This window comes from Mastomys coucha, unplaced genomic scaffold (assembly GCF_008632895.1).
Source record: "Mastomys coucha isolate ucsf_1 unplaced genomic scaffold, UCSF_Mcou_1 pScaffold7, whole genome shotgun sequence".
Taxonomy (NCBI): Eukaryota; Metazoa; Chordata; class Mammalia; order Rodentia; family Muridae; genus Mastomys; species Mastomys coucha.
Window position 1 is genome coordinate 60259321 of NW_022196913.1, and position 10867 is coordinate 60270187.

Consider the following 10867-nt stretch of genomic DNA (forward strand, 5'->3'; position numbering starts at 1 on the left):
CCTAGGGCACTGGCACTGTCTCAAAAAAAAAAAAAAAAAAAAAAAAAAAAAAGGAACAAAATAAAGACATAAAATAGTATTGAGTGCAATAAAATGGCCAATCTGTTTTTCATTTGTGTGTGATGTGCACGCTAAACTACACAGTTTACTACTACTACTACAGTACTGAGTACTGTAGCAAAAGGAGCTCAGAGGGAGCTGACAGCAGGTACTGTTTTCCATTCTCAAGATGCTGATGTGGCAGGTGAGATGGCTTAGTGGGCAGAGGAACTCACAGCTACAGTTCAGTCGGTGGTAGAAGCAAAGTTCCAACTTCTGGGACCTGTTTTGCAACCTCCACACCCGAGCTGTGGCAGACACACTCACAAGAACAAACACATGCACACACACAAAATATATAAAATGCAATTTTTAAAAATGATACAAATGTAGTTTTAAAAAGAAATGCAGCAGCCACCCCCCTCCATCTCCCACACAGAAGGCTGGATGAATTCATAAACCACTCAAGTCAAGACTGAGTTTACCATTTAAAATACACATTCAAAATCAACCCTAGTTAATCATTACATTGCTTTCTGTGTGTGATGTCGACAAAACAGACTTGGTATCTAAAAACTGCTGCTCAGTAGTCACAGAGGCATTGTGGTGACTAATTATAATACGAATACTCAAACAAGGCCAGCTCCCCATGGAATCATGGGAAGGAGTTTATGGGAGAGCTGCTGGGAACCTGATGCTGCGATTTCATATCTACCTCCTTTTTCTTCTTTGGCTCTTCTGGGATGATGAAGGCAACCAAGCACAAAACACATACATATAAAATATGTATTTTTAAAAAATATATATTTGATAATCAAAAGTGAAAGAATGTTTTGTTTGTTTTGAGGCATGGTTTCCATGTGTAGCTGTGGCTATCCTGGAACTTTGTAGATCAGGCAGGCTTCAAATTCAAAGATCCACCTGCCTCTGCCTGCAAGGGCTGGGATTAAAGGGGTACACCATCACTCCTGGTTTAAGTCAAGGATTTTTAAAGAAAACTGTCTTTTTTTTGTTTTTTGGTTTTTTTGGCTTTTCGAGACAGGGATTCTCTGTATAGCCCAGGCTGTCCTGGAACTCACTCTGTAGACCAGGCTGGCCTCTAACTCAGAAATCCTGCCTCTGCCTCCCAAGTGCTGGGATTAAAGGTGTGCACCACCGCCCGGCGAGGGGTGACTCTTCATGTTCCGCTGGATTGGGTCTGTAACCAACAGACACCTTCAGATGGGTCTTTGAGGGCATGTCCAAGAAATGTGAGCTCTAGGAAGCGGGAAATACTGCTGGCAGAGTACGTTGTGTGCCCCAGAAGCGTCTGGAGCCCAGGAACAAGCAGTAAGCAGTGTCGTCCGCTCCTTTGCTCCTTCCTAGTGAGTGCACCACCGCTGCCGCCATTACTGTTGGCTTGCCCTCACATATGGTCCCACCCGCAGGCCTTTTGGTCTAGCTTGGGACTGCTGAGGCATCCTCTTCAAGAACTGAACAGCCGCTTGGTGCTCGGCCGCTGGGTGCTCGGCTGTTGCAGCATGCAGACAGCCAGTGTTGTTTAAAGCAGTCTAATAAATGTCTCACATGCATGTATTTCTGTCGTTTGTGTTCCTTTAGAAAACCCTAACCACGACGTCAGCTTCAGTCCTGCCTTGTTCCTTTCTGTAGCAGACTTTCTTGGAATGATCGCAAGAGAGGGTTAAGATTGGTCAGGGTGAACAGGGCAGTGGTGGCACAGGCCTTTGATCCCAGCACTTGGGAGGCAGAGGCAGGAGGATTTCTGAGTTCGAGGCCAGCCTGGTCTACAGAGTGAGCATATCTTCAGCTCAGCTTCTCCTGGCTCAACCGACTTTCTTGTCTTCTGGCTCTACTGTCTCCTAACAGTATCGTCCCTGGCACCAGTCAGTTTCTTCCTCCTATTTTCACTCTGCTCAGTCTCTCTCTCTCTCTCTCTCTCTCTCTCTCTCTCTCTCTCTCTCTCCCCCTCCCCCTCTCTCAGCCGCTGCTTGCTTTTTTATACCCTCTCCTGTTCGAGAAGTCCAAGAGGCAACAGACACTGAAGGTCATAGGGTCAAGTAGCTCTCCTGAAAGGCCAGTTCACACGCAGCTGCGGGTCTTTTAAAGGCCCAGGGACACAAAATACTTCACACTACATACCTCCTAGAAGTCTGCCTTGTGTCTGACATCCAAGGTAGAGTTCCCCATGACAACCCATAGCCCCACTGAGCGATGCTCTGCAGAAGTCACTGAAGGCTGTGTGCTCAGGCCAGCACAAACTCCATGAAACGTGGCATAGAGATCACCTCTAAGCCTCATCCTGAGCTGAAGGTCCTTTTGCTCTATTCAAAAAGAAACTGACTTGAGCCAGTAATTCTAAATGCAGTGCCAGGCTCCTCCTCTCAAGAGTGGCCTGGCCTAGGCCAGGGCCTAGTTTCCAGCCTCTAGTTAAAGCTCCAAAGTAGGGAGATCAGCACCCTCAACTGAATGTCACAGCTCAGTAGCCAGAGCTAGCAATGCAGTGTCTTCCTTTCTCCGAGCTGGATGGTGGAACTCCAGGCTCACCTCTCAGATTCCCAGATCTCTGCAGTCTAGCTGCTACAGTCTAGCTACCTGCTAGCTGCTTCTGGGCTGCCAGCTCCAAGTCACCCTTTCCCCTGCAGCCCACTAGGCCCACTCTGCCAGCAGCTGGAAGCCCCCAGGAGGAAATGAAACCCCTGAGAATGGTCTTCCCCGAACCTGTGTAACAGCACAGAGCCCAGCTGGGAAGGAAGTTTGCCTGCTGCTTTCAGAAAGGGGTGTGGGTTTTTTTTGTTGTTGTTGTTGTTGGTTTGGTTTGGCTTTTTCGAGACAGGGTTTCTCTGTGTAGCCCTGTCTGTCCTGGAACTCACTCTGTAGACCAGGCTGGCCTCGAACTCAGAAATCCACCTGCCTCTGTCTCCCAAGTGCTGGGATTAAAGTCGTGTGCCACCACTGTCCAGCTTGGTGTGGTAGTGGTGGTGTTTGTTTTTATAGCCAAGTTGTCATGGGTTGGGGAGTTGTTGCTGTCTGAGCAGACTGAAGACTGCTGCAGCGAGATCCAGTAGATCTGTGAGCAGGGTTATCTGGGGTGGCTGTAGGCTGGCTCATCCAAAGGGAGACATCTTGAGTTGTGGCTAAAGCAAGGTGCATTAAAAACAGCTGCCAGGGGGCCGGGTGGTGGTGGCGCAAGCCTTTAATCCCAGCACTTGGGAGGCAGAGACAGGCGGATTTCTGAGTTCGAGGTCAGCCTGGTCTACAGAGTGAGTTCCAGGACAGCCAGGACTACACAGAGAAACCTTGTCTCGAAAAAGAAAAAAAAAGAAAAGAAACAAACAAACAAAAAACAGCTGCCAGAAGCACTGCAGCGGTTCTCTGCCAGACAGGAGTCTCCTTGGGCAGCTCTAGGATTTGTGGCTGTTTGTTTTTTTCACTTTATTTATTTTTTGAGACGGACACACCAGAAGAGGGCGTCAGATGTCATTATGGGTGGTTGTGAGCCACCGTGTGGTTGTTGGGATTTGAACTCAGGACCTTTGGAAGAGCAGTCAGTGCTCTTACCCACTGAGCCATCTCACCAGCCAAGTGACTCAGAAACACTAACGGCCAAAATGGAATTAGGCTAGTGGCTCGGCCTTTTAGGATTCTAGAAATGTCAGGGTTTAAAAAACAAAAAACTAAATACTACAGGGCATTCCACACAAAATACTTTTAATTATTACACATCTCCCCCCCCCACCACCACCACCACGGGAGAGAGGTTTATTGGTGGGAGGGCGGGGGGTGAGGGAAGAAGGAAAGAGCAATTCTTACACATCTTAACGTCTGAGAGCCCTTCACACTATCACCGCCTGAATATTCTCAGGTTTCGAGGTGGGGAATCTCTCCCTACCCACCCTTAAGAAAGTAAAGGACAAGCCGGGCAGTGGTGGCGCACGCCTTTAATCCCAGCACTTGGGAGGCAGAGGCAGGCGGATTTCTGAGTTCGAGGCCAGCCTGGTCTACAGAGTGAGTTCCAGGACAGCCAGGGCTACACAGAGAAACCCTGTCTCGAAAAAACAAACAAACCCAAAACAAAACAAAAAAGGGCAGACAATGAGTCTTAGCGGCTACGGACAGACGTGCTCAAACTTCGTTTACAAACAGCTATGAAGAGCGGCTTCAGGACGACAGCGCCGGGATTCAAACGCCGCGTGCGCCCTGTGTTCTGAGAAATTTCCTGGGCGGGCCCGTCCGATGCCCACGGAAGCCAACCGCTCGCCCTTCTCCGCGGGGTGCAGCTCCGCACAGGCCGCGGCCACTCCGCCGGCGCGCGCACGCGCGCACGCACACGCACGCGCTCGCGGGCCCCAGTCTCGCGAGACTTAGGCGTGCCTGCGCCTGCGCCTGCGCCTGCGCGGGCGGCGCTCACATTCCGGGGCTGGGGCGGCCTCTTCCTCCGGCGTCCGGGGCCCGCGGTGAGGGCTCCTGGGAGTCGGGCGCTGGCGTGGCCCTCGCCGCCCCCGCCGGCCCTCTGCCGTGACTGGACCGGGCCGCCCGGAGCGGGCGCGGCCGGAGCGAACGGACCGGGCGGGAGCTTTCCCGCCTATGGGCGGCCCCTGGGCGCTCTGAGGGCCGGGCTCCGAGCGGCCGAGGTAGGGCGCGGGGCGGCGGCTGGCGAAGGGCCCGTCGGGCGCGGGACGTGGCGGCGAGCGCGGGCGCCTCCTTCCTCCGGGGCGGCCGGGCCCACGGTACTTCCGCCCGCGGGCCTCGGGGCAGGCGGAAGTCACGGCGCGGGGCCGCGCCGCCAGGGCTGCAGGGTGGGCGCGGGGCCACGGGCTCGCCCTGGAGCTGCGGCAGTCCCCCGCATCCCGGCGACGCGGCGGGGAACGCCTCGGCTTCCTTTAGAAGGCTGGCTTGGGGAACCGCCGTGGGGCCCGGTGAGGGAGCGCAGGGAAGACAAAGGAAGCCGTTATTTACGTTGCGTCCTAGTGTGTAAACTTGTCAGGGAGCGGAGGAGCAGCGCCCTCAGGGATTGACACGGCCTCCCGCACACTCGTTTAGGATTATAAAAGCATAGGTGATCGATCATATATATAGCAGTCGCCCAGATAGTAACAAAGCCCCGAGGACTGTGTGACATTCGATCTTTGGAGGAGAACGGGATGTGGGCCTTTGAAACTTCGCTAGATTTGCAGAGCTTCAAGGTGTCTCGTGAATTTACTAAAAATAGTTTTTTGGGGGGGCAGCGTCTGCTACATTCAAGGTAAAAAAAAAAAAAGTGATTGTTTCATGGAAAGGCGGCAGGATTAAACACCCGCAGTAAAACTGCAGGGAAAGCAGATCGCAGCAGACCTTCAGAACTACCAGTTTAGTCACAGTAAAACTCCTCGATGGCTTCCTTAAGCTTTGTATGGAACTATTTTAAAAGATACTTCTTCATTGTTTGGTATGTGCAAGGAAGGCATCTGGTTCCACCCTTAGTACCACACACAAAACAAAAAACGACTGTAGCTTTTGCTTTGCAGCACAATTTGTTCTATAACTGGTAGCTTACATCCCACCCACATCTTAGAGAAATTCCTCCCACTTTCTCATGTGTAACCTACATCATTTTAGTGAACTTTGCATGGAAAGAATCTAAGAATAGCTGGGAAAAAGCAACTTAAGACTGTGTATGGGTCTTGAAGAGAACGAGGGTTTGGTTCCCTGCACTAGGTTGCACAACTCGAAACCAAATGTAACTCCATGTGTTGCACTCCAGGGGTGGGGGGACTCACACTCATTTGTTCTCATGTAGACAAGCATAATTTAAAAAAGAAATAGCTGGCCAAGCATGTTGGTTAATACCTTTAAACCCATTATTTGCTTGGTGAGGCAGGAGGATTGTTATGAGTTTCAGGTCAGCCTAGACAAGAGACAAACCTCAAAAATTAACCCCCCCCAAACCAAACTAAAGACTTATTAGCAGGTAGGCTTAGAGTGGAGAGGTAGGCATTTTTTGAAGAACAGGGTTAATGCTGATGTGTTATCTGAATGCAGAAATTTATCATGTACGTAAATATATGTGCATGATAATAGGTTGTAAGAATATTTTTTCCATGGGACAGTGGTGGCACACGCCTTTAATCTCAGCACTTGGGAGGCAGAGGCAGGCGGATTTCTGAGTTCAAGGCCAGCCTGGTCTACAGAGTGAGTTCCAGGACAGCCAGGGCTATATACAGAGAAACCCTGTCTCGAAAAACCAAAAAAAAAAAAAAAAAAAAAAGAGGTATTTTTTTCCAGGTTGGAGAGATGGCTCAGTGGTTAAGAGCACTAGTTGGTCTTCCAGGGGTCCTGAGTTCAATTCACAGCAACCACATGGTGGCTCACAATCATCTGTAATGGGATCTGACATGCAGACATAAATGCAAATAGAGTACGAACATAAATAAATAAGTCTTTAAAAAAGAGAATATTTTTTCCTTTATCTGGCAGTCCCATGTATAAGAAAAAGAACTCGCACTGTACTACCTTATTTCTTGCCTTCTATGAAGCTCAGGGAGGGTTCTATGCCTCTGGATTCTCTGATTCAGCCTTCCCAGTGATGAGATTTGCAGGCTTGAGTGCACATCTGTGTCTGCGCATGTGTGTGCATTCGTATCGCCTGAAGTCTGCCAGGTGTGTTCCCTGGTTGCTGCTCTCCATCTTAGTTTTTGAGATAAAGTCTCCTCCTGAATTTGATCCTGGTAGACAGCTGACCAGTGGTTATAAGAGCCTGCTGCGGGTTTTCTACCTCCCCCGTGGGCTTACAGACACAGGGTGCTGTGCTTGACACTTTTGTGTATGCGGGAGATCAAACCTGAGCCAGACCTAAGGGGTTGTTTTGTTTGTTTTGTTTTCTGAGGCCCTGGCTGTCCTGGAATTTGCTATGAATATCTAGAGACAATTTTGGTTGTCATAAATTTTGGGGAGAAGCAGTATTCCATCTCGTGGGGTTCTGTTAAACAGTGTAGAGAAGACATGCCTGGCTACCACGACTGTATGCTATGCCAACACAGACTGTTGGCTCTCTTTTCAGGTCTTCTAAATTCCTATTTGGCTTTGAAATCTCCTAATGAGAGTTCGAGGCCAGCCTGGTCTACAGAGTGAGTTCCAGGACAGCCGGGGCTGCACAGAGAAACCCTGTCTCGAAAAAAAAAAAAAAGAAAGAAAGAAATCTCCTAATGAGTGTCCCTGACAGGTTGCTTAAAGTCAGTTCCCATTTCTTTAAAGAAAGGGAAAAAAGGCCTGTGTGTGTGTGTGTGTGTGTGTGTGTGTGTGTGTACATGTACATGTGTGCACATGTGTGAGCAAGTACACACATGTTTATGTGTGTGACTATTTGTGTTGATGCAGAGGCTAGAGTGTTAGGTGTCCTCTGTGTGTGTGTGTGTCTGTCTGTCCCTGTTTCTCTGTCTCTCTCTCTTCTGAGAGACAACTTTTTTCTCTGTGTAGCCCTGGCTATCCTGGAATTAGTTCTGTAGACTAGGCTGGCCTTGAACTCACAGAGATCACCTGCCTCTGCCTTCTGAGTGCTGGTTTTAGAAATGAGTCACTACAGCAAGGCTCTACTTATCCTTTTGAGGCAGGGTCTCTCCCTGAACCTGGAGCTTCTTTTTCTTAGCTAAGTTGGAATCTCAAGCTCCATTGATCTTCCTGACTCCATTCCTATGAGCGAGCTGTGTGTGTAGGCAAAACTGATCTGTAAGGTAGGTGCTAATAGCCAAACTCTAGTCCTTAGAATTGTGCATCAGCACTGTTAACTGCTGAGCCAGTCTCCAGCCCCCGTTCCTGTTTCTTTAACAAAGCATACACTAAGGATTATGTGCAAAGTGCCTGGTATGTAGAGAATGCTCAGAAACCAACTTTAGGCTAACATGTTTAAAACTTACCTTGAGAATTTCTATTTCTTTATTGTTTCTTCTTTCATTTCTTTTTTCTGTTGTTGCTTGTTTGTTTTCCAAGACAGGGTTTCTCTGGCTCTCCTGGAACCCCTGTAGAAGAGGCCGGCTAGGAACTAAGAGATCCTAGTGCTTTGCCTCTGTGCTGCATTGCCAGCTCTATTTGTTTCCTGAAATTAGAATTGAGCTAGTGAAGTAAATATTTTTGTTTTTCTTTGACTAGTTTTATAGTTTGAAGTCTGTTGCTCTGACCATAAACACTTTTTACTTCATAATTGAAACCTCAAACTACCTGGGCAAGAACTCTTGCTTCTCAGCAAACTGAGTAGCGCGTGCTCTACAGTTCGAGTCCTCTCTGCCTTGTGCTTTCAGGGACTCAGTGCCTTACTCTGACCTCTGAGTAGCGTGTGCTCTGCAGTTCGAGTCCTCTCTGCCTTGTGCTTTCAGGGACTCAGTGCCTTACGCTGACCTCTGAGTAGCGTGTGCTCTGCAGTTCGAGTCCTCTCTGCCTTGTGCTTTTAGGGACTCAGTGCCTTACTCTGACCTCTGGGGGGAATTGCAGTTTTATGCATGTGGAGGACGCCACTTCAGGCATGACCTTAATATGCATGTTCTAGCTTAAATCTGAATCTGAGCTCATGGCCTTGTCTTTCTACCAGTGTATCTCGGCCTGAAAACTCATTGCCCATGTAGTATAGACTTACATAGAAGGAAAAAAATCACAGACGAAACATTGACTTTGGACTTGTTCAGGGCTCTGCAAAGCAAGAAGATGACATACCCCGTTATATGACCTGTTTGGCTTTAAGTTTATGTCTTGGGAGGAAATGGTATTTGATTGTTACCCATATTTTTGATGTTCAAGTCTTGACTGTGTATGTGCTCGTCTGTTTTAGCGTCCGTGCTGAAACTACCTTTGTTTGGATGGAGGACATCTGTGTGCTGGGCCAAGACGCCGTGTTCCTTGCTTGACACTATCTGGTTTTGAAAAGTGTAACACACACTCAGGATTCTGTATAAATAATCCATTACCATAATGACCTGTGTCCCCGTGTGGAAACTGATCTGTTAAGAGTACACAAGTGAGAATGTGCTGCAGTACCCAGGAGGGCATGCTAAAGTTAGGCCAGGACAACCATGTTAATAACAGTTCTGGGATTTTATTTGTGTTGAAAAGTTTTTTTAACATTTATTTCTGTGTGTGTGTGTGTGTGTATGTGTTGTGCAAGTATGTGGATATCAGAGGACAACTTGAGAGTAGATTTTTCTACCTTTCTGGTCATGGGAATTGAATTATATGTCAGGCTTGGTGGCAGGGGCTTTACCTGCTGAGACATTTTTGGCCCTTGTTTTGGATTTTATCTTTCTAGGGTTTAATAACTTAAAAGAAAAAAAAGCCTACAAAATATTAATTTTTTTTCTTTTTTTCTTTTTTATTTTTTTGTTTTTCAAGACAGCCTCGAACTTAGAACTTAGAAATCCACCTGCCTCTGCCTCCCAAGTGCTGGGATTAAATATTAATTTTCCACTTATATCAGCCTTAATCAGATATTATAGGTATTGAGTTCTGTTTTCAGATGAATTTAGATTTTTGTTTTTTTCGAGACAGGGTTTCTCTGAGTAGCCCTAGCTGTCCTGGAACTCACTCTGTAGACCAGGCTGGGCTCAAACTCCTGCCTCTTCCTTCCAAGTACTAAGATTAAAGTCACTACCGCCCAGCAGATTTTTTTTTTTTTTAAGATTTATTTATTGTGTACATGAGTACACAATAGCTGTCTTTAGACACACCCCAGAAGAGGGCATCAGATCTGTTACAGATGGTTGTGATCCACCATGTGGTTGCTGGGAATTGAACTCAGGACCTCTGAAAGAGCAGTCAGTGCTCCTAACTACTGAGCCATCTCTCCAGCCATTTTTTATTTATTTATTTTTTTAAGAATTATTTATTTTATGTATATGAGTACACTGTAGCTATTTTTAGACACAACAGAAGAGGGGCATCAGATCCCATTACAGATAGTTGTGAGCCACCATGTAGTTGCTGGGAATTGAACTCAGAACCTCTGGAAGAGCAGTCAGTGCTCCTAACTACTGAGCCATCTCACCAGCCCTCAAGAATTTAGATTTTATTAAAAAGTAATTGTTTGACTGTTTTACCTACGTGTATGTATGCTTACCATGGGCATGCTTGGTATCAAGGAGATCGGAAGAGGATGTCAGTCCCCTGGAACTGGAATTATTTTTGATGGTGTAACCCACCATGTAGATGCTAGAACCTGAGCTTTGGTCCATTGCAAGAGCAGCAAGTCTTCTGCTGGGCCATTGTCCCGCTCTAACTGAGTGACTTATGTGACATTTGTTCTACCTGGAACTGAGAAAAGCATGACTCTGATGCTGTTTGTGGTGTGACTTGTTGAGGGTGGCATGGACAACAAACACTCTCTATGGATTTTAGGTTGAGCATCAACGAATCAAAGAATTCCAGTCAAGGCTGGCTTAGTGAACCAGCCAGTTAGGTTACTCACAGCTGGGTCACGACATATAATAGCCTCATCCCTAGAACTCCTATCCTCCTTGCCAGGTGTCTGGGTCCGCTACTCTTCTCTCCTTAGCATCTGCTTCCTGGCTTTATAAACTTGTAGGGGAAGGGAGAATAAATCTTCTGGGCCTTTGTCCTCAAGGAAGGAATGCTTTAGTTGGGTGGGAGTAGGGAGGCTGTCGTAGAACAGTGTTTGTAAGTGTTTTGGAGTCTACCCCATTGCCCTAATTTTAGGTAGTCTACATAGTTGTTAAAAGATGGTTTTCCAATTGCATTCTGTTATACAGATAGGTATTCATATGTATTTGTCTCTGTTTTTGGTAGAAAATGATGCATCCTGTTGCCAGCAGTAATCCAGCGTTCTGTGGGCCTGGAAAGCCTTCCTGCCTCA

The 10867-nt window shown here is 47.5% G+C and overlaps 1 protein-coding gene across 1 annotated transcript in view; it reads left to right on the forward strand.

Annotated features, from left to right (window-relative positions):
- Positions 1-229: 229 nt before the first annotated feature.
- CUNH5orf24 (chromosome unknown C5orf24 homolog) overlaps positions 230-10867 on the forward strand; it is a 12843-nt gene continuing 2205 nt past the window's right edge. Inside the window, exons 1-3 of the mRNA XM_031358099.1 lie at positions 230-244; positions 4317-4670; positions 10801-10861. Coding sequence (XP_031213959.1) covers positions 230-244; positions 4317-4670; positions 10801-10861 — 430 coding nt within the window. The remainder of the gene's footprint in view (positions 245-4316; positions 4671-10800; positions 10862-10867) is intronic.